Genomic DNA, 25,086 nt, shown 5'->3' with positions numbered 1-25,086 from the left:
ATAATCTTTTGGCAAAGAGCCAGAAAAATCGCATGTGCCTGTACTTCTCAGATAAAAAAAGAGGTTAGCATGTAAAGCACGTTAGGAGTCACTTTTTCTAAAATAAAAGCACGCAGATCTAAAAATAAAGCACCGTGAACACCTTATTCTCATTTTGGGGGTAGATTTTCCTGAGGCAGAAGAATTATTCTTTAAAACAGAAACATCAAAAACTGTCAGTGTCATAGAGTGTCTGTTTCCACAAGAAACTACTGGAATTTAAAAGGAATGAGCCCAAAACAGAACATTACATTGACAGAAGAGAACCTTACAAATTCATTCCACTATTCCGCATGTGTCCTTTCCACGTGCAACTAAAATTAAAAACTGCTTTCAGTGTGGATTAAGTTATATTCCAACAATGATGGATTATTTCTGGCTTCTTCCTCAAATAAAAATAATTTACAAGTACATATAGGTACGTCATCTCATCTTCCATTCAAGGGACTGTGAATTTGCTCCAGATTTTTTCTAGTTTATGTTCACCTTGCACTTCCACAACTGACTTGGAAAATAACCACCATGGTCCAACAGCAGGTCCAGCGCTGAACGTGGCCAGCATAGCTTAGGAAGATGCTAGGCTGTTGGGCTATACATGACACAGTCTATCTATTCACCACCTACTGCAGGAGATGGTCACCACCACAGGACGTAGTCCTTCACCACCAGACCAGGTGGTGGTAAAATGGCAGCAGCATCAACTACCTTCATCCACACTGAAGGCTGTGCTGTGCCCACATTGCCTGTTTGGTTGGTTATGTCAGGTCCCGGAGTACACCAACAGGCTCCATCACCTCTTCCCCTGGCCAAGGGTTTCACTGCCTGTGCTCAAGGCCAGCTCTGATACAGTGCAGCTGAGCAACCTGGAATCGGACCGTTGCGATAAGAGCTGCGAGAAGCCTCACTGGAGGCCTCTCTCGCTTGATTCGAGAACTACCTTCAAGCTCAGGCCTTTGCCCTTGGTCCTTGCCTGAGCTACGTCTACATACCTTACTGGTCACGACCTTGACTCACCGACTTGACTTCCCGGCTTGACCTGAAACATGCCTCATGGCTACAGACCACTGGGCTCTCTGCTGTCCCTGGTTACTGCCACTGAACCTGCTCTGATCTTCCTGTTCAGCTACCGTGGGACTGCACCCCTTGCTCATGAGGACAATGCCCTGCCTGTCTTGCTGTCCTCCTCAGCTCCCAGCTTGCCTTCTCTCATAGAGCAGCCTGCCCTGCTTCTCCCAGACAGGTTGACTTCTCTGCAAGTCCTCATACCCAGAAGGGCCGTTCTCCCTGCTCTTTCCAAACCTCTCTCCTTGAAGGTGAAAACAAAGAAATTCTACAAGTTACTCTTTGCACACCTGAATTTCTTTTTCCTCGTGTGTTTTACAGGAGTAACTAACTACGTGGACAAGAGTCATTTAACTTTTGCACTCCATAAAAAGCAAGAGACCTAATGAATTGTTATGAAATAATAGAGCAACAGAAGGCATGGGCATGAAGGCATGTCGTGATTTATCTATCATGTGCCTTTTAAATATTTCTCTCTATACACTTTTAGACAAAAATGTTGCTTAAAATAATGAAATAACTTCTCATTAAAAATGACACAAAAATATTTTTTCTAAAGGTTTGATACTGAGAAACAGAAAACTAGAAAATCTGGGCCACTTTGGAATGCAATGTGACATTTGGATGCTTAACAGTCTGCTAATTAGACATCTGATCTCTAATACCTAATAATCAAATCCTAACAATATAATGCTTTGCTCTGAAGTTATTTATCCTATCTTCTTACGTGTGGTCAGTATAGTGACAGAGTATCTTCATGCTTAAGGGTGCATTTTTTCTGGATTAAAAGCTCTCCCACAAAATGCCCCAGAAGATTTGCAGTACTGTCAACATATCAAGAATAGTGCTGCAAATATTTCGAAGTGAAATTTGCAACAGGTTATTTGGACACTGAAAAATAACATTTGCTCATATACACACTTGTATAAAGGTAGGAATAAAAAGTCATCACAAACTCAATACTAAAACATAAGGGAATCAATGTTTTTATCTTAATAAAGATTAAAAAAAAAAGCTATAGTTTGATATATCTATCTAGACAAAAATTATAAACCCCTCAGTGCATATCAAGCAGTACAGAGACTTCACTGAACAGATGCAATAGCTATTTAAAAACTCCTATTACCGTAGGTATTCAGGAAAGCTTGCTTTGCAAAACTGACTATCCAATTCAAGTAACAGGAGATAAAGCACCTCTTCTGAGTGTTCCTGCTTTTGATCATTTCAGAAGGAAAAAACATTTTGATCCTTAAAAGATTGGTATTTATTAAACTAATCTCCCACACCTAGTATCATGCACTGTCAGTGAGCCATATTAAAAAGGTCTATTTTTAATACAGTTTTCCAGAATACACCTACACCAGCATTCTTTATAATTAAAAAAAAGTGTTAATATGATTACAAATACCTGGATTCATTCACAGCTTTGCAGTGCTACTTGAATCACAGAATGCAAAAGAATTTTTTAAAAAATCAATATATTTATTACACAGATGGAAAAGCAGGGAAACAGAGCAGCACAGAAGAATCTTAAGACTACTCAAAGCTGCTCTGTAAACAACAAAGTAATTATGTCTCACTAACTGACAAGTCCAACAAGATCACTCACACAAGTGAAATACAAGAATACTGTATTAATCTGGTTTTGGTATTTTCATTACTGAATGCCAGTTACGAAGCTACTTTATGGCTTTATGCAGGGATTCTTTTATTCAATACCTCCACCTGTAGGACTCCAGAAATTCAGCAAATATTTGCAGGTCCTCTAGCATTAGAAATGGCCATGGTTCATCCTAGTCTACAGCACAAGATTCTTTTCTGGGGCTACATTATGGCGTACAGTTAAGTCTCAGGACCAAGCAAAACAACACTCCTCCTCCAAAAGTCCATGGCAAAGACTTCACTCACAGAAGCATGAGTTCCACTTCTCAGAGTAAGTCAAAGACTAATCCATCAATCTGTTGCAAATGCTACCCAGAAATGGAAGGCAAAAAGGTACAATTGCTATACTACATTAATAGAGTAATAACCAAAATTCAAGTCCACTAGCATCAAAGACATATTACTTCCTTTATACAGCATTTGGATTACCTGATCTGTTCCTTATCTTGCCCTTCTGAAGCAGCTTCTTATGATAGAGTTGATCTAATGAGGCAAATTTATTGTATGGGCATATGAGCAAGTTGTTGCAAGGAATACTAGAGCATCAGCTTCCTAAGAACTTGATATTCCAAGCTACTGCTCAGTGGTAGGCTTTTACAGCAATATGAGACACAAGCCTTTTCTGAATATGAAGCAAGTATTTTATCTCCTCTTTTTTCCTGAGAGATAGATTACATTACATTTATTGTGGGGTAAAAGCCAGAATATGGGCCACTAGCAGTATGTAGCTAAGAGATGCGTTTCCAGCTTATCATCTCACCTCACAATGTTTTCCCATTTCTCAGGTTTTGAATAAATATTCCACTTTTGACAAAAACGTTCAGCAGACACAAAAAGCCATAATCTCCAATTTCATTTCCCAACTTTATCAATTCCCCCAAAAGTCCAGAAGTCTCATGAATTGACTTACACAGGTTAAAAATAAAAGTTTTCTTTCCTGAAATTGTTTATAGTGTTGCTAAAACTAAGGCTTCTATGTTCTACCCTAAACTAGTATCAATCAGTGGTGCTTGGAGGGATTTGAAATATACACAGGAGCATTTTTGAGAGATGTCATTAATGCACATTAACTATACTGGAAGCAATTAAAATTATCTGGAAAGTATTTTAGAAATATGACTTATTACTCTATATTACAAAGGTAACTAAAAAAAGCTAAAAATACTCCTCTGCCTTGTTCTGATTAGCTTTTACTCCAACCCTTTTTCTCTCCATATTACCTGTTCATCTGAACTTCCTTCTTGTCATGTCCTCTGGTACTCTACTTCTCTTTTATGCCTTGCCTCACCTAGGTCTATTTAGTAGACGGTTTGGGCAACAACCAACTGCTACTCAACTGGTATGTTGCCGTTTAACATTGAGACCACATTATTAGCACAGTAAGAAACACAGTAACTTTATGTGCCCTGCCTTTTAAGTAGAAGGCAATAAAAGGAAACTGAAAAACAAAAAGCAGGTTAAATATTTAGAAGTAATGCCTCACTGTGAGGTCTACAAGAATATTAAATTGTCTACTTAAAAGGATGTGATTTATTTAAACCTAGCCTGGGCAAAAGATGATTGCAGAGAACACTATAACCAGAGTGATGAACGTGGCACCTTCCACAGCTTTTTCATTTTTAATTTCTATAATCACTAAAAAGCTACACTTCTTAAATTAATACATCAATAGGTTTTGTACAACTTGCAAATCCCTCAAAAGTTAATTTCACCCTTTTTATTAAAAAGTATTTAAACAGTGTCAAAACTGAAATTAAGATAATAACCTTCCAGAAAAGTTACATTTCAAATGATCTTGCTCAATTTTAACATTGCTAGAGATTTGCTGAAAACATGTAACATACTTTTTTAAAAGAATAATTTAATAGATACTTGTCTAAAGCACTGTAATGAAAAAGTAGACAGATAACGCTTATCTTCAGTTTTTATTTTACTTCTTTTCTTCTTACTTATGTATATTAACAAAAAACCCTCAAATGATTTAGACAAAAGCTTTTAGCTCAACACATAATTGCAACAAAATTACAATAATTGTACCAATTAAAATAATCCTGAATGAACAGTTTGTCATCTTAATGTTCCAATGGTTTATAGAAGGATCTACTTAATTAGCTGAAATTGCTTTCCAATGTTAGTATCAAATGTCATTTGTTAAAAGTTGAACTATTCGAAAATAATTTAACAAAGCAATTTTACAAAACACCAAGAACCAACATTTTCTTTTCAGCTGAATAAAGCAAGCAGATGTGTCATCAAATTGCTATAAAAATAAATGAGCCTTTAAATGGGGAAAAATAAATTTTACTACTAGTGCTACAGAATACTATTTTCTGATTTTTTATGAAATCCATTTCTTTAATAAAATAATTTCATATCATTTATACCTTGGTGGTATTTTTAGTATGCTGTAAATACACTTTCTTAAATTGAAGTAGTAAACAATGAAGTAGAAATATTGAACTGTATGTGAAACAGAAAAATGTTTTAACCTGCCTAAGTGATTTCCTAATTTGATTCACATGGGCGTATCACACAAAAGGTCTGAACTTAACAGTAAAACATAGCACCAGTGAAACCACACTATAGAACTCCAAACCTGCAGTAATTGACTGCTGTTCCACTTAAAACTAAATTAGTTTTTACTAGTTTAATCTGAAGAAAGAAAGAAAGAAAAGAGAAACAGAGGATGAGTTGTTTAGTAACCTGAAATTAAGTATTTCTCTGGTTACCATTACTAGACATAACTATTTCTGTGGTTGCTTCCAAAAAGGTGTAATATCAGTAAAAAGACTGGAAAAAAAGCAAGCAAAATCATATACCAGTGCTGAAACTGGAAAGACAAAATCTAGAACTGAAGAAGTGAGAAACACCAACAGTTTCTATTTTTGATAAATCAGACAGAGCAGATATCTTTCACAAATTATTCCTTAGAATGGTGTAAGAGTTGCAAAAGCATTAAAAAAATAATAAATAAGCTATGGCTGGCTTAGATCCTTTAGTCCCCACTCAAAAAAAAAGAATCCTGAATAAAAGCAAGCTATTACATTATTCTTCTAAATTTGGTGTGTTCTGCTTTGGCACATCATTTTGCCATCCAATTTGACATCCATCATAGGTAGGCATGCATGCATATGTGCACAAATACTTTATTGCAGAGGTTAAATTAAGCCCAGGCAATGGATGAATTATAAGTTGCCAAGTTTTAAATAATGGTTACTTAGGATTCTGAGGAAAGCACAACCATTTTCTCATTCTGGAAGATATATGTTTTTTCAAAATCAAAGATTTAAGATTCTTCATTTTCATAGTTTCCTTCAGCCTTCCGAAAAGCATGTTTTCAAGTAGATTAAGTAAGGGTGGAGATCCTAATCTGAACAGATGGCTCATGAGAGTTTCTTCTATCCTGAGCCAAGCTCTCATGTTCTAATATTTTGAATGGATATATAAGAATAGTCACATCACAGAAATTCAGGGACCATAGCTGCTGATATCGTCATAAAGAAATGATAAGCCCTGTCTTAATACCCCAGTTTGAGCAAAGCCTGGGCAAAGAATGATAGGTAAGACTGTCCCTCATGACATCAGGCACAACAAGCAGAGTAACATCAAAACCAGCCAGTAAGAAGCACTTGAATAGAAGGCTGTGTGAATACCTGAATTCTGTATCATTAAACAAATTGTAAATTCAGTTCTGGGGACAAGTACTCCCCTCTCCCCCATGAGAATCTTTAAGCACTGAGACAGTGAGTCACGGTCTCTCTTAGTACTACCTCCCTAGATACACCAGCCTTACATTTCTCATAGTTTTACCAGGTAATGGCTAGAATTATATTCAGAAAGATATGGAATCTAGATCCTAATCCCATGAGAGAGAGGACAATACTTACCATGGATCTACCAAATTCCTGGGGGAATGTTCTACCCCAATGGTATCCAGATAGGACCACGAGGAAATTCTCATGGATTATTATCAACTTTATACTGACTTTTTTTTTTCCAAGGAGCCCACCATAACAGGCAGGTCATTAAATTGTTCTGGTAGCCTGCAGTGTGTTCCCTGCCATTTTTGTTTCAAAGGCCAACTGGAACTTGACTACAGTGCCCATGCCTGCCTGGACAACTCACGATGCTCACCAGGACCAGAAGGTTTCTGCAACTTGTCATACAGCCTGCCCCAGCACTTGGTATAACTAACTTAAACAAATTTATCTTCGAACTGAAGTAGCTTTTGCTGCTGTGTTTTGTGCTAAACCTAATCTTTTCCTCCTGCTGCACACATGCTCAAACCACGTTTATTTGTCCAGGCTTTTTAAGGGCTTCAGCTACTAACCCTCAACGATCCCGAATAGGCTCTACTCTGAATAGGTAAGTGTATTGGTTTTGTGTGGCAAGGTTTTGGTAGCGGGTGGGGTTACAGGGGTGGCTTCTGTAAGAAGCTGCTGGAAGCTTCCCCTGTGTTCAACAGAGCCCATACCAGCCGGCTCTAAGACAGACCCGCCGCCGGCCAAGGCCGAGCCAATCAGCGATAGTGGTAACGCCTCTGTGATAACATTTTTAAGAAGGAAAAAAAGTTGGGACGGCGGTATTCGGCAGCCGGAGAGAGGAGTGAGAACATGTAAGAGAAAAAACCCTGCGGACACCAAGGTCAGTGAGGAAGGAGGGGGAGAAGATGCTCCAGGTGCCGGAGCAGAGATTCCCCTGCAGCCCGTGGTGAAGACCATGGTGAGGCAGGCTGTCCCCCTGCAGTCCATGGAGGTCCACGGTGGAGCAGATATCCACCTGCAGCCCGTGGAGGACCCCACGCCGGAGCAGGTGGGTTCCCGAAGGAGGCTGTGACCCCGTGGGAACCCCGCGCTGGAGCAGGTTCCTGGCAGGACCTGCGGATCTGTGGAGAGAGGAGCCCACGGAGCAGGTTTTCTGGCAGGACTTGTGACCCCGTGGGGGGCTCACGCTGGAGCAGTCTGTGCCTGAAGGACTGCACACCGTGGAAAGGACCCATGCTGGAGCAGTTCGTGAAGAACTGCAGCCTGTGGGAAGGACCCACGTTGGAGAAGGTCGTGGAGGACTGTCTCCCGTGGGTGGGACCCCACGCTGGAGCAGGGGAAGAGTGTGATGAGTCCTCCCCCTGAGGGGGATGAAGCGGCAGAAAATAACGTGTGATGAACTGACCGTAAACCCCATCCCCGTCCCCCTGTGCCGCTGGGGGGGAGTGGTAGAGAATCCGGGAGTGAAGTTGTGCCCGGGAAGAAGGGAGGGGTGGAGGGAAGGTGTTCTGAGATTTGGTTTTATTTCTCATTACCCTACTCCGGTTGATTTGTAATAAATCAAGTTAATTTTTCCCCAAACTGAGTCTGTTTTGCCCGTGACGGTAATTGGTGAGTGATCTCTCCTATCCTTATCTCGACCCACAAGCTCTTTGTTATATTTTTCTCTCCCCTGTCCAGTTGAGAAGGAGGGGGAGTGATAGAACAGCTCTGGTGGGCACCTGGCATCCAGCCAGGGTTAACCCATCACAGTAAGGACCACGAGACTCAACTTAGGCCTCACATTAGCAATTCTTAGCATTCACACTAGCAGAACTGTAGGTGTCGCAGGAACTTCAGGGGTAAAAATTCAGACATCCATAGTTTTTCCAGTGTTTACAAGTTTAGTCAGTCATTTTCTGAATTGCTTCTTGAACTCAAGGAGCATATACATGACTGAAGTTTCACTTTCAACTGCATGAACCTTAACATGCGGAACACACTTTATTAGCAAAGACAGTCCAGCTACTAACAGCTTTAAGAAGTGACAGGCTGGTAAATCTGCCATATTTACAAGAGAACTGGTTGGCTTCTAGATGCAGAAACTCTCCCTAACACCTTCAGGTTTCAGAAGGACAAAGGCCTACAGGCAAGAGGTTACAAAATTACTTTAGTGACTTCTAGGAACATCTTCCAATAGACAAAGTACTGCAGACTTTGGTTTCTGCCATGATAAGAATTATATAAACAGATAAAATGTGTTCAGCAGATTATCTCATTTAGTGAGTAAACTTAATGAGGAAAGGGACTGAGAAGACATTCCCTCCCATACAATCAGCTTTAATAGCACGATTTTTAATCAACAAGGTGGCAATATCAAATCACTGCCATCTACAGCCTTAAGCAGTAGAAAGTATCAAGAAACAAAGATGACTAAAACTCAGAGCCTCAAACTGAAATGACAAACTAAGGCCTTGGGGGAAAAGAAATAAATGACTCAAATGTCTTAGACTGAGGAAGACTTGAGAATCCAAAAGAGGGGAGAAAGTATCAAGCAAAACTGGGACTCCTCACTGCATGGGAAATCGGACAGTGATGATATTCACAGAAAAATTTGAAGTGAGACTATGGCTCTTCTCATCCTCTTTAATATCCTTCCTACTTTGGTACAGCCTTTTTGAAATGTGATGACCAGAATCTCATTGTGTTTAGAATTCAGATACATCACAGATTTGTATAATACAAGACCTTCCTTCTTTCCATTGCTTGGCTAATAACTTCTAAAGACAGTTTCATTTTCTGACTGTTGCTGACCACTGAACATATTTTTTCAGAGAAATCAGCAATAATTTGTGAATTTCTTTCCTCAATACAGATTTACAGCCCATTACTAAGTTAGCAGGATTATAGATGAGATTATTTTCACCAGTGTGTTATGCCACCTATATCCACAATGACTTTGATCTGCAATTTATTCATAGCTACTTCCACAACCCTCTGTGAAACAGCTGTCCTGGTTATATCCCCACATTGCATCTTCTCCCTCTGCCAGACCATCTACAGGTATGTCAAAGAGCGCAAGTATTATCTTTGGAAACTTTACCTGCAAGTTTCTCACAAGACTCTTATTCCTGTCTTTCACTTTCTTCTTTTGTTTTCCTGAGGCAATCTTGCCTGTTATTACCTTAAATTTTAATACATTTAAATGTTCTTAGATCAAGATGTTGCTTAAAATTTCTTAGATTTCTAAATATTACATTGTCTTCTTTACATGTTCACTCTGTTGAGAATTCAGTTTCTTGAAACGCATCCTCTCTCAACAAAAGCCACAGTGACTTTTCCCAGTACATCATTTATTTAGATCTGGCACTGACATTCATTCTGGTGTCATGGATGTTTCATTTAGTCTTCACAAGAGAACACATTCCCATAGCTGGCTAATTTACAAGTCTGAGAAGTATCAGTTGCAAACATTCAACAGAAACTTGCTTTCATCTGACAACTTAACTCTCTTACAACTTCATTTACAGAAAGCCCACGTGTTTTATTACACTTCAGGGCTTTAAAAATTTGCTTTTTGCAACTTCTGCAAACCATTTCGGCATTACACAAAACTAACATTAGCAAGACTCTTTACAGCAACATGGAGGAGAACGCAGCACAACTTAAGTGTAGAGGAATATTAACTGCATGTCACAATTATAAATAAAATGGTAAAAATAATTAAAGTAGACCAGGATGGAGAGGTAGGTAATGACAATAGTGTGCTTGACCACAGAACAACCTAAACACGACAGGGGAAGGAGAACACAATAGACAAGAAATCAGAATTAGGAGCTTAGCCTGGCAAGGAGAAAGAAAACACGAAAATCCTGATGATGAGAGATGACTTGAAAAGGCAACACATATACCCAAAGGAGTAAATACTGGTACTAATAAGTATACCAACTGGGAGCTAAACCAAGCAAAGATCCAGACCAGCAAAGAGAGAAGCTGGAAGTCAGAGGATAGAAGCGAGATCATACAGCAAGTCAGTTTAAGGTAGTAAAAAGAGTAGACATTTTTCTCCAGAATCTGGAACGAAAGCCAACAATGCAGGCTCAGCATTTTTTTATTTTCAAAATGTGACACAATTACAAAGCATGGGCTTGTTCCCCTCGACAAAAGAATTACAACATAGCGCCTCTACCTGTTACTAAGAGAGAAGTCTAAGTGACTCCAATCCATAAAGATTGTTCACAGAGGTGTACCTGTGCCACAGATTGAAGCCTAATTTTGTGTTTTGTTTTTTTGTTTGGTTTTGGGGTTTTTTTTTGAGACCCTGGGAAAATGTTGCCAATGTAACATTCAATAGGTTTTCCCATCTCTGCATAGTATGATACAGTAAAGATACACTACTCCTGACAGAACTGGTTTCATATTCATCAGTATTATCTTCCATATCCATCATAGCATCTAAAGAAAAGCACTCGCAAATTTACTTTCCCCAACAATCCTTCACAATAAGAATATATTAGTTAGCTTTTTTTTTTAAATAACAAATTGAAGCACAGAGATATAGGTATATTTATTTAATAAACAAATTGAGATACTTTTTTTTTTTCAGAGTACTCTACCTCCTGAAAGCAGAGCTCCCACTAGCTTTAGATATAGCTCTGAACACTGAGCACTTACTAACACCAGCCTACAGAGCCATAAGCTCTATACCACCTCCCAACAGAGGCACAAATGCTGTCCAAGTGAAACATACAATAGAGTTAACTAGTCCAGCATCACACAAACTCTGACAAATAGTTCTAGAGCAGCTTTCAGTTGTCTTAGTTTAGCTTTGCTATTACATTCTTTTCCACTATAACAGATAGCACCGAGATGTGACAGAAAATGGCCCTCCCCTTTACTACATAGCCTGTCTATACAGTCTGCAAAATTAAATTCTGGACATTAAAAGACAGGAATCTTATGGGTGCAAAATAGCATATGATCATATAAATCATATATCATAATGCATACACAGAGGGGAATTAACTGCAGACTATTTTTGTTCTTTCATTTCTTAATGCTTGACTACTTGATTCTTTCCATTTTACTATACTTTTTTACATTGTGAAAGTATTGCTTATTCTTTGAAATACTGCAAAACAAAGCACCTAGTGAAAAAGATCACTAACTTTAAATATGAATACAGAATATCCTAAGCCAAACAAGCGAATAGAAGCAGTCAGAGCTACACTGGCCAGCCAGCCATTCTGCTAGTGCCACCTGCCGTCACAGCCCTGCCGTACACACAGGTACCGCGCATCAGCAGTAGTGGTAATATGGAGCTGGTTACGATGTGCCTCCAAAGATACAGCAGTAAAACCACATGGGGTTTATTACCATTTGTCATTCCCTCAGTGCACACACAAATTATCTACTGTAACTCTTCAGCTGAAGGTACCTGTAAGAGATCCAGCTGTTGTGTTAACCCTCTGCCCTGCACAATCAGCAGCTAAGAGGAAGGCAATGGAAAGTTCTCACTGCAGGGGAACCCTGGTGATTCACAAGCTTTTTAACACATGATATTTTAAAAGTTGGAAAAGTAACTGTAATATCAAAGCATTCTCCTTATATAGAGAATGTGATTGAGTGTGAAACTCCTACACTTAACACACAACCTGCAAGAATCCTTTATTCCAAGGGAGATGTCCAAGCAGACCGCTCTCCCCTGACACACTTAGAGTTCAGAAATGCAGCAAAACCAAAAAAGAATTTGCACTGTCAAAATAAAAAGTAGTTTGACACAAACTATTCAATACTAGGAAAATTATATTCTTGCTCCTGTTCTAAAGGACCAAAAAAACCCCCCAAATAAAAAAATCCTTGCAGAATAAAAGGCAGGGAAGAAGTAACACAAACTCAGTATAGGAATGGAAGCTATAAAAGTATCAAAATCTGGTATCTATTCATGAGACTCCAAATGGGAAAGCTGCTCTATAAACTAGAAAACCTTAGAAAACAGAAACTGAAGTTTTAAAAGAGGAACTAAAGTAAATACTCTACTTCGAACTGATACAGAAACAGATATTCAAGCCAAGTGACTTCAAACAGTTGTAGATAAAAAGAATAACAATGACACAGAAAGGATTATTTTGGATAAAACAGAATTTTTAGAGCATTAGATAATCCCAGAGAAGAGTTCACAGACCTTTTCGTATTCAGCATGCAGTAGAGATGATCACCCATATCACCAGACAGATGAGATCTCAGCTTTGTCACTACATCAGTAAAGTTATATATTTAGTGCCTTACACAGGTTCAACAGAAGTGCCTGAGACACATCAATTCTCTTCCTGAACATGCGGTAATGTTATTATTATGAACCTTAAGAAACTCAGTTTTGTAGCTTTATCATTTTCATATCAAATAATCCTGTTGGGGTTTTTTGCTAAACAGAGAATCCTGAATATTGGTCGTCTCTTCCTTTTCCTTGTTTTCCTGGTATCGCAGGTAGAATACCAACAGCTGTACTTAAAAGAAGATCATCACCTTCCCTTTTCCAATATACGGCACAGGGTTCTTCACTGTTTCTTATTACAGATCCTAGTTTTATGCACTATAAATTTATTTATACATTTATAACTGTCAATTCTGAATTGACACTCTACTTTAGTGGCTATATTACTTCCAAACACAACCTGCATAGCAAGAGGCACAACAGCATAGCAGGAGTCATGCATCTCCTCCACACTGGAACTAATAAACCCTGACACACTCCAGTTGGCACTGAATATCAACAGCTCAACTGTCTGTACTAACAACAAATAATCCAGAACCCAAATAAGTCATTCACATTCAATTGTGACTGTCCTTTCCTTCTCTTCACATTGGTTTACTACAGATTTAACGTTAGTTTATACTGGAATTACTAGTACCCATTTATGAGAACAAATCAGGTCTCTAATACCACCTTTGCTTTATCAGAAAACATAAACATAGTTACATCTTCAAGATAGCTTTGGATTTTGATCACTCCAAAGCGATTTATTACTGTCGATGCTCATAATCAAAAGGCTGTAATGAGCTTGTTGGATAAATACTGAAAATATAAAATTGTGAAACATGCTATACGGAAAACCTAAATAAAGAGAAGTGTCCTGGTTTAACCCCAGCCAGCAACTAAAAACCACGCAGCCGCTCACTCACTCCCCCCCCCCCCCGCCCAGTGGGATGGGGGAGAAAATCGGGAAAAGAAGCAAAACCCGTGGGTTGAGATAAGAACGGTTTAATAGAACAGAAAAGAAGAAGCTAATAATGATAATGATAACACTAATAAAATGACAACAGCAATAATGAAAGGATTGGAATGTACAAATGATGCGCAGTGCAATTGCTCACCACCCGCCGACTGACACCCAGCCAGTCCCCCGAGCGGCGATTCCCTGCCCTCACTTCCCCGTTCCTATACTGGATGGGACGTCCCATGGTATGGAATACACCGTTGGCCAGTTTGGGTCAGGTGCCCTGGCTGTGTCCTGTGCCAACTTCTTGTGCCCCTCCAGCTTTCTCACTGGCTGGGCATGAGAAGCTGAAAAATCCTTGACATTAGTCTAAACACTACTGAGCAACAACTGAAGACATCAGTGTTATCAACATTCTTCGCATACTGAACTCAAAACATAGCACTGTACCAGCTACTAGGAAGACAGTTAACTCTATCCCAGCTGAAACCAGGACAGTATCCACCCCTTATTCTATACCATTGACGTCATGCACAGTTCCCATACCTTTAGTTACATCCTGATCAATCATCACCTTTCCATCCCTTTAAGACATATGAGCAATGAGATATAGATATATATATATATCTATATGTATACACACACAGAGATATCATTCCTTTAGTTCATGGGTCATATTCATAAAATGTTCATTGAGTTCATTTAGTTTCCGACTCTGGGCTCCATCTGTCATACCAGTCTTTCTGGGCAGGAGGGATGGTGCAAAGTCCTCTCAGTCAGTAGAGCAGAGTTGGGCTTCAGTGCGGTGTGACAAGCAGGTGACATTTGGCGCAGCAGGAGGATGGTGTGCACCGTTGGATTGTTGCATGCTGGAGTCAGTTCTGGTTCCATCACTACTGCGCTTTGCTCAGTTTTATCACAGTTCTTTTCTTGCTTGATCTAAGTGATTCTTACTACAGTACTATGGATATAGCATATACAGTTTAATTCTGGCTATTCTCACCTAAAATTAAATCCCCTTGAGGCACACATCGGACTTCCCCATCTTTTCGCATCACCCACCAAGTGCACCCAGGCCCTTGAGCAAAAGCAATCCCACGAATGGGTTTACCATTGCCTGAGGCAGGAGTAACCCAGACTGTCTTCCCTAACATATTTTTTTATGTGCACTACAGGGACTTTATCCCCTTCTACAGTATGTAAAAATTCTGACTGGGCAGGGCCACCCCGATTGGCAGATCCTCTGGTGTTGACTAACCAGGTGGCTTTTGCTAAATGTGTATCCCAATGTTTGAAAGTTCCACCCCCCATTGCTCTCAATGTAGTCTTTAACAGTCCATTGTATCGCTCAATTTTCCCAGAGGCTGGTGCATGATAGGGGATATGATACACCCACTCAATGCCATGCTCTTTGGCCCAGGTGTCTATGAGGTTGTTTCGGAAACGAGTCCCGTTGTCTGACTCAATTCGTTCTGGGGTGCCATGTCGCCACAAGACTTGCTTTTCTAGGCCCAGGATAGTGTTCCGGGCGGTGGCATGGGGCACAGAATATGTTTCCAGCCATCCAGTGGTTGCTTCCACCATCGTGAGCACATGGTGCTTGCCTTGGCGAGTTTGTGGGAGTGTGATACAGTCAATCTGCCAGGCTTCTCCATATTTATATTTCAGCCATCGTCCTCCATACCACAGGGGCTTTAACCGCTTGGCTTGCTTAATTGCAGCACATGTTTCACATTCATGGATAACCCGTGCAATAGTGTCCATGGTCAAGTCCACCCCTCGATCACGAGCCCATCTATATGTTGCATCTCTTCCCTGATGGCCTGAAGCATCATGGGCCCACCGAGCCACAAATAGCTCACCCTTATGTTGCCAGTCCAGGTCCACCTGAGCCACTTCAATCTTGGCAGCCTGATCCACCTGTTGGTTGTTTTGATGTTCTTCAGTGGCCCGACTCTTGGGTATGTGAGCATCTACATGACGTACTTTTACAACCAGATTCTCTAGCCGGGATGCAATATCTTGCCACAGTGCGGCAGCCCAGATGGGTTTACCTCTGTGCTGCCAGTTGCTCTGCTTCCATTGCTGTAGCCACCCCCACAGGGCATTTGCCACCATCCATGAGTCAGTATAGAGGTAGAGCGCTGGCCACTTTTCTCTTTCAGCAATAGCTAATGCTAGCTGGATGGCTTTCACCTCTGCAAACTGACTCGATTCACCTTCTCCTTCAGCAGTTTCTGCAACTTGTCGTGTAGGACTCCATACGGCAGCTTTCCACCTCCGATGCTTTCCCACGATGCGACAGGATCCGTCAGTGAACAGGGCATATTGCCTCTCATTTTCTGGCAGTTTATTATACAGCGGGGCCTCTTCAGCACGTGCCACCTCCTCCTCTGGCGACATTCCAAAATCTTTGCGTTCTGGCCAGTCCGTGATCACTTCCAAAATTCCTGGGCGACTGGGGTTTCCTATGCGAGCCCGTTGTGTGATCAGTGCAATCCACTTACTCCATGTGGCATCAGTCGCGTGATGTGTAGAGGAGACCCTCCCTTTGAACATCCAGCCCAGCACTGGCAGTCGGGGTGCTAAGAGGAGCTGTGTTTCAGTACCAACCACTTCTGAGGCAGCTTGAACTCCTTCATATGCTGCCAATATCTCTTTTTCAGTTGGAGTATAGCGAGCTTCGGATCCCCGATATCCTCGACTCCAAAACCCCAGGGGTCGGCCTCGGGTCTCCCCAGGTGTTTTCTGCCAGAGGCTCCAGGTAGGGCCATTCTCCCCAGCTGCAGTATAGAGCACATTTTTAACATCTTGTCCTGTCCGGACAGGTCCAAGGGCTACTGCGTGAACAATCTCCCGTTTAATTTGTTCAAAGGCTTGTTGTTGCTCAGGGCCCCATTGAAAATCATTCTTCTTTCGGGTCACTTGATAGAGAGGGCTTACAATCAGACTGTAATTTGGAATATGCATTCTCCAAAACCCCACGACACCTAAGAAGGCCTGTGTTTCCTTTTTATTAGTTGGTGGAGACATAGCTGCTATTTTGTTAATCATGTCCATTGGGATCTGACGACGCCCATCTCGCCATTTTATTCCTAAAAACTGGATCTCCCGTGCAGGTCCCTTGACCTTACTTTCTTTTATGGCAAAACCGGCTTTCAGAAGGATTTGGATTATTTTCTTCCCTTTCTCAAAGACGACTTCTGCCGTGTTGCCCCATACGATGATGTCATCAATGTATTGCAGGTGTTCCGGAGCTTCACCTTTTTCCAGTGCGGTCTGGATTAGTCCATGGCAAATGGTGGGGCTGTGTTTCCACCCCTGGGGCAATCGATTCCAAGTGTACTGGACACCCCTCCAAGTAAAGGCAAATTGTGGACGACACTCTGCTGCCAGAGGGATTGAGAAAAACGCATTAGCAATGTCAATTGTAGCATACCACTTGGCTGCCTTTGACTCTAGTTCGTATTGAAGTTCTAGCATATCTGGAACGGCAGCACTCAGCGGTGGCGTAACTTCATTCAGGCCGCGATAGTCAACTGTTAGTCTCCACTCCCCATTAGACTTTCGCACGGGCCATATGGGACTATTAAAAGGTGAGCGAGTTTTGCTGATCACTCCTTGGCTCTCCAGTTAGCGAATCAACTTGTGGATGGGAATCGGAGAGTCTCGGTTGGTGCGATATTGGCGCTGGTGCACCGTCGTGGTAGCAATTGGTACTTGTTGTTCTTCAACCCTCAGCAACCCCACAATCGAAGGGTCTTGAGAGAGACCAGGCAGGGTAAACAGCTGTTCCGTGCCCTCCATCTCCAAGGCAGCTATACCAAAAGCCCATCGATACCCCTTTGGGTCCTTAAAATACCCTCTCCTGAGATATCCTGCAAGGATGCACGGAGCCTCTGGACCAGTCACAATGGGGTGTTTCTGCCATTCATTCCCAGTTAGGCTTACTTCAGCTTCCAATACAGTTAACTCTTGGGATCCCTCTGTCACACCAGAAATAGAAATGGGTTCTGCCCCTTCATAACTTGATGGCATTAGAGTGCACTGTGCGCCGGTGTCTACTAGAGCCTTATACTCCTGTGGGTCTAACGTGCCAGGCCATCGAATCCACACAGTCCAATAGACCCGGTTATCCCTTTCCTCCACCTGGCTGGAGGCAGGGCCCCTCTAATTCTGGTCAGAGTATCCAGTATTCACTTAATTCTCGTAAAATTGGCTCAGAAGTCCCTTCAAGAGGATCAGAAATAAGATCAGCCCTTCTACTCTGTTTGGAAACCGGAGCGGCATTTTTCCTGGTAGAATCCCCTTTTGTGGTGTTTTTTCCTCGCAGCTCACGTACCCGTGCATTTAGGACCGAGGTAGGTTTTCCATCCCATTTCCTCATGTCCTCTCCATGATCACATAAGTAAAACCACAGGGCACCTCGCGGTGTGTACCTTCTATATTCTCTCTCTTGGGCAGAGGAGCGCTCACTCCTGATAGCTGAGACATTGGTCCTTACAGGTGGGCAACAGGACATCTCCTCTTTGAATTGCTGGAAATCCTCGGACAGCTTCTCCACAGCCAAAATGCAGGCTTGTAGGGAGGAGGAGAGATTTTCTTCGTATTGACGGAGTTGGCGAGCCACTTCATCCACTGTCGGTGCCTCTTCGTCTTTCCAGGTCATTATCGCCAGTGAGTTGGCATAGGACGATGGTGCGCTCCGTACAAACTTCCGCCACATGGGTCGTGTGCATTGGACTTCGTCTGGATCTTTGGGTAATTGTGGGTTGTCCGGATCATGATGAATTGTCTCTAGCACAGCTAATTCCCTCAGATATTGGATACCTTTTTCCATGGTTGTCCACTTGCTTGATTGACATATAACATCTTCCTTAAAGGGGTACCTTTCCTTCACACTTGACAGGAGTCGCCTCCAGAGGCTGATGGCTTGTGTCCCTCTTCCAATTGCCTTGTCAATGCCACCTTTCCTGGCAAGCGATCCCAGCTGCTTGGCTTCCCTACCTTCTAATTCCAAGCTATTAGCCCCATTGTCCCAGCATCGGAGGAGCCAGGTGATAATATGCTCACCTATACGGCGGCCAAAATCTTTTCGCATATCCCGCAGCTCACTCAAGGATAGGGACCGGGTTATTACCTCTGGTTCTGCCTCTTCCTCCTCTTCCCGTGATGACCCTGGTTCGCCTTCATCCTTCGCTAAGCGAACTGATTTTTTTGTATATTTCTTTTTCTGTACGGGGGCAACTGATACTGGTGCAGGTTGGTCCGCTGGTTCAGTTGCAGTACCGCTCGCCGGGTCTTGGATAACCGCAGTGTCTGTTGCCAAGGTTTGGGTAGCTGCTGTGCTCGTTGCTGGGGCTGGAGGGACCTCAGTGCCCGTTGGCCGAGGTTTGGGTAGCTGCCGTGCTCATTGCCGAGGCTGGAGGGGCTGCAGTGCCTGTCGCTGAGGTTTGGGTAGCCACAGTGCTCGTCGCCGGGGCTGGAGGGGCCGCAGTGCCCGTTGCCGAGGTTTGAGTGACCGCAGTGCTCATCGTTTTGTTGTTAGGTCCAGAGACCTTCTCTTCCCCTTGAGGGTACTGAGTGGTGTCGAACAGGGCTTGATAGGCATGGGCCAGGCCCCAGCACGTTGCAGTAATTTGTATCTCTCTGGAGCTGCCGGGGTGACAGCATACCTTTTCCAAATATTTTGCTAGTTCTTCTGGATTCTGCACTTGTTCAGGGGTGAATTTCCAAAACATTGGAGGTGCCCACTTTTCTAGGTACTTGCCCATACTACCCCACACACCCTGCCACTCATAATTATCCAGCCTTGGGGCAGATCTCTGGGTGATTTTCTTAAATAGTTGTTTAACCTTAAACGAGAGCTGAACCACATTCAGAAGCATGCTAATTCCTAGCAGTAGGGCTAGGACCATGCTGGTCCCAACATCCCAAGAGTATTCAAATTTTTCAAAATTCTCAAACACCATTGTAACTGGACTGAAGGAGAAAGGAGAGGGGAAGAAAGGTATCCCACCCATAGACTGGTTTTCCAAGGAGGAAAGGTAAATGGTATAATTATTAATAGTTTCCCACAGATGGCTTCCACAGTATAAAGGTGACAATGCTGGGTACAAGTACCGGATTAATCCCACAGCCGACGACTTTATCATACCATAAACCGGTGTTATACAATACATCAAAGCGAAAACCTTAATCCACCTCCCACGGATGATAAGCAGCAGAAGAGGGACTACATACAGCAAGCGAGGTGATACATAACAGAACTTTAAAAACCAGAGCAACAACTCTAAGAACACATAAATCAACATAATGACCAGAGACTATTAGACCGATATAACGAATGCTTATAACAAATTTGTTTTAACAAGGTCTGGTCAGGTTTGTCATTATCTCAACCCTTCGTGCCCCACGTTGGGCGCCAAAAAGGACTGTCGTGGTTTAACCCCAGCCAGCAACTAAACACCACGCAGCCGCTCACTCACTCCCCCCCCCCGCCCAGTGGGATGGGGGAGAAAATCGGGAAAAGAAGCAAAACCCGTGGGTTGAGATAAGAACGGTTTAATAGAACAGAAAAGAAGAAGCTAATAATGATAATGATAACACTAATAAAATGACAACAGCAATAATGAAAGGATTGGAATGTACAAATGATGCGCAGTGCAATTGCTCACCACCCGCCGACTGACACCCAGCCAGTCCCCCGAGCGGCGAATCCCTGCCCTCACTTCCCCGTTCCTATACTAGATGGGACGTCCCATGGTATGGAACACACCGTTGGCCAGTTTGGGTCAGGTGCCCTGGCTGTGTCCTGTGCCAACTTCTTGTGCCCCTCCAGCTTTCTCGCTGGCTGGGCATGAGAAGCTGAAAAATCCTTGACATTAGTCTAAACACTACTGAACAACAACTGAAGACGTCAGTGTTATCAACATTCTTCACATACTGAACTCAAAACATAGCACTGTACCCGCTACTAGGAAGACAGTTAACTCTATCCCAGCTGAAACCAGGACAAGAAGTTAGAAATATCTACAGCAAGGGTACTAGAAAGCATAACAGGAGAGGGAATCCCTGATGATTCTGAATTATTGTACTTACCTGATCACATAAACATTTGTGACACTAGCCGTGTGAACCCACAATGGAGAGGTGGGTTCCCATTACTTTATCTATGATTTCACAGGTATCTTGCACTCGCAGAGGAAATGCAAAACCCAGAAACTGGATCCATTCTCTAGAGAAAGTGTTTTCTAATCATGTACTGCTTTACCTCTCAAGCTTGGTATTTCAGAAACAACCCCGCAACTTGAAGCCACTCCAGTCTACTACTTGCCCTCTTTGTCCATCTTCAATCCTCAGCCTCATCACGTCCAGTCCACCCTTGTCCCTCTACCTTCTGGTTCTCCATGTTCAGATCTTAACCTCACTTCGACTTTCCTTTCCTAATACAACTCACGCCAGTCATCTTTCCTAATCAATCCTAATTCCATTCTCAACACTTCAATAATTTCCAGCCCATCCCAGACCTCCATCCAGTTCTCTCATTCCTTGACTCTTAGTGCAGGGCACCTTCCCAAAATTTTCTGTTCAAGTTCATTCTCCTCTCCATTCTTTGCCTGGATCCTGCCAAGTCTCTAGATTTTCTGGTAACTTGTTCAATTAATCCCAGTCTTCCCTCTTTACCTCAGCTGTTCATTTCATCTGATCTCAGTTATTTCTTACCCAAGTCAAACCCTTCATTCCTCTTACTGACTTTCATTCTCAGATTCTGGTTTTTTCCCTATAGGCCCAACTCCCAGTCACATTCTTTCTCTTCCATTCCTCCCACTGTCATCAGGTCACTTTTCACAATCCACAGGTCCTTTCTTATGAGCAACCAGGTGCTGGAAAGGCATGTTCACTGGCAACACAGGGACCATTTACTCCCAGTTGCAATACCTAGACAGCTCTGTTGGACAGCAACTTGTATCAGCAATGGAGCAAGTCATGCTTCACTTCCATATTCTGTAACTGCAAACACACTTGCCGAGTACCAAACCCTCAGAGATCTTTACCAGTAAAGGCAGTTTTTGCAGAGCTTAGTTCAGATTTCTAAATAGGGAAAAAAAACCAACTTCTAGCTTGGCCAAGGTAGAGATGAAAATTACATCACGAGACAGAAGCACAGCTAGCTACCTGTGAAAGAATTCCAGTATAATTCTCTTTGTTTTCAATATAAAGCACACATTCGTATGTGGTGCATTAAATAGCAATGAAAGTAATTTAAGTTTCCAAAATTTAATAGAGGAGAATAAGATTGTGGGAATTTTAGATTACAACTTGGTGGCTGTTTGAAAGCCATGTTAGTCTAATAATCATTAATAATGTGTCGTGGTTTAACCCCAGCCAGCAACTAAAAACCACGCAGCTGCTCACTCACTCCCCCCCACCCAGTGGGATGGGGGAGAAAATCGGGAAAAGAAGCAAAACCCATGGGTTGAGATAAGAACAGTTTAATAGAACAGAAAAGAAGAAACTAATAATGATAATGATAACACTAATAAAATGACAACAGTAATAATGAAAGGATTGGAATGTACAAATGATGCGCAGTGCAATTGCTCACCACCCGCCGACCGACACCCAGCCAGTCCCCGAGCGGCGATTCCCCGCCCCCACTTCCCCGTTCCTATACTAGATGTGACGTCCCATGGTATGGAATACACCGTTGGCCAGTTTGGGTCAGGTGCCCTGGCTGTGTCCTGTGCCAACTTCTTGTGCCCCTCCAGCTTTCTCGCTGGCTGGGCACGAGAAGCTGAAAAATCCTTGACTTTAGTCTAAACACTACTGAGCAACAACTGAAAACATCAGTGTGTTATCAACATTCTTCGCATACTGAACTCAAAACATAGCACTGTACCAGCTACTAGGAAGACCGTTAACTCTATCCCAGCTGAAACCAGGACATAATGATCACTATTTTAATAATAGAAAGTGCACACCATTACCAGAATAACACTTACCTCTCATAGATGGTTTTTAAAGTCAGCTGATCTGGAACACCTTCAGTCTCTTCAAGATGCAGTATGAGCCACGATGTTCTATACGGCCACTGCTCTGTGAGATTGATCCAACTAGCCAGTCTATCCCAATTGAATGTGATCTGATTAGCTCTCAATAAACGACCTAATGTAACAGGGAAGGAGGGAAAGAAACACAAGGGATTTTTTTTTGCTTTTGAAAGATATCTTTTTTTTCCTCAAAGTAACAGCTATGTAAGTCACTTAACCTGATCTGTGAACTTTCTGGTATTATATTTTTAGCTAGCTAAGTTCAAAATCATCTCAAGTTGCACCTAAAAATATTATTTGACAACCTAATAAAAATTCTTGCAAATACTGGTCAGAACACGAGACTCTCCAGAATTGTCAACTTCAGCTCCAGGTTAAGCACTAATTACTATCATCCTGTTACAGGTGAATCTTAAGTTACTTTAACAAAACTCAATAGAGAATTTCACACAGCATTTATTTCTCAATCTAAACACAAAAATCATGCTAATACTGTGAAAGATCCTCTGTGCATTGACATAGGAAATATGGTCAAAACAAGCTAAGCATACAACTGACATCTTCAATAGCCAGTAAAGTAAAATTCAAAGCTATCAACAAAAGACTGTTTTAAGTTAATAAGGCAAGGTATGAATTACAAATAAAGTTTATTTGAAAAAACAGAGAAAGTTAATGCTACAGTTCATGAATTTCAAGTTTTAGCACATTTTCTAGAATTGCATTACTAATATTGGTGATGACGTGTAACTTACAGCCTGAAGGCTCTGCTCATGAAATTATCATATATAACCACAGATTATAGTACACTAAAAGTGTTCTTGCAAATGTTTTGTTTGTTTGTTTTTATAACTAACAGTTTGTGATTGTTATACTTTCACATCTGCACTATAATTTGACAAAACCAGACACTTCATGCTACAAATTGTAATGACACTGCTAAAAGACTGCACATTTAATTAAAAGATTAGCTCAGAATTTTAGGTTTGTTGTCATATATGAATGATCACTAAAAAAGGGAAAAAGCAGGGGAAAATGCAGAAAACTACACATTAACACTCTTCTATTAATGATACTAGCGTTAAGTTAATGGAACACAAAACAAGACATGGGTTATTTTACTTAATTTGAAACAGCATTTACATTTAGTTCTTCATAACCTCAGTGAAGGTAAATTAGGACAATCCAAACTATGCAAATACTACTGGGAATGGAACCGCAGAGACAGCCAACCCCTCTGTGTTACCCAGGTTGGTTCGACAGAGCTGAACCTCAGCTCAGAAACATACAACTGTGTCCTTGTATCGTACTTCCTACTGAGATGATCACCTCGGCACTGTACCAGACCTGAAACAGTCCCGCCTACTTGAGACTTGCTGGAAATAAGTACTCCCAAATGCAATGTTAAGTTGGGCAGTGGATGCAGCATCAATAATGCTGTAGCAGGTTTCTGCAACCAAATGGATCAGCAGGAATCAGTTCAGTTTTGGCCAGTACTATTACTCTGTGCATCCATTGGCAAAGCAAACACTCTAAGTGAGACCTGAGGTGGTTGCAACAGGTTTCTTAGCTCCAGCTATGTACTGTGCAATAGAGACAGGCTGATTTCTGAACTGCACGCAGTGTAGGCAATATGGCTACAATAACTCGATGCAGAATTTAATGCCAAATCTGTTGAACCCATCCTTGATACTTGTTGCCTGCAGGCAACTGCGATATTTCTGTATCTGTGAAAGTTTTCTTCCTAAAATTCTCTCTCTCAAATGATACAGCTCTCATTAGAAAATTAAGAATATTTTTTTACTTAAGCATTATATGTTATCATAGAAAGACATAGGTCATATTTCTAGAAATGACAAAGGTCATTTAACATAATCTTTTATTGCTGGTGTTATTGGTAGAAGTGTACCGTAGTCTTCCTAGCAATCAAATTTTATTAGGTTTATGGAAATCAGAAGTTTTAGAGATTCTATTTTCATTAACATAACCCACAGCTTGTGATAATTTGGTTAATGTTGAAATCACTACAAACAAGAGCAGAACTCTTTTCCTCAAAACACAGTAATATTCACTTTGTTCTCCATTTGTACAGTGTAGTACTACTTATCATTTAGTGAGATCCTTTATCATAAAACAAGGAACTCAGATTAAAAGAGTTGAAGTGGCATAAAAGGTAATCCATTTTATTCAGGAGAAGAGTTCTACAGCACAGGAGCTGTAGAGAATAGGATTAATGTCATCTTCCAAGACCCTCCTTGAAGTGTAATGTAGGAAGCTGTAACTAAGATCAATTTGTTAGGGAAGAGCTCAAAG

General features: G+C 41.6%; 1 protein-coding gene across 3 annotated transcripts in view; it reads right to left on the bottom strand.

Moving 5' to 3' along the window:
• Positions 1-25,086, bottom strand: part of KIDINS220 (kinase D interacting substrate 220) — a 95,966-nt gene that overhangs the window by 24,790 nt on the left and 46,090 nt on the right. For all 3 annotated transcript variants that reach the window (XM_052809312.1, XM_052809313.1, XM_052809314.1), the window contains exon 22: positions 22,729-22,891. In XM_052809312.1, the coding sequence (XP_052665272.1) occupies positions 22,729-22,891 (163 nt within the window). The remainder of the gene's footprint in view (positions 1-22,728; positions 22,892-25,086) is intronic.

This window comes from Harpia harpyja, chromosome 15 (assembly GCF_026419915.1).
Source record: "Harpia harpyja isolate bHarHar1 chromosome 15, bHarHar1 primary haplotype, whole genome shotgun sequence".
Lineage (NCBI taxonomy): Eukaryota > Metazoa > Chordata > Aves > Accipitriformes > Accipitridae > Harpia > Harpia harpyja.
Note: the sequence above shows the minus strand (reverse complement) of the source record. Positions and strands in the feature narration are given on the sequence as shown.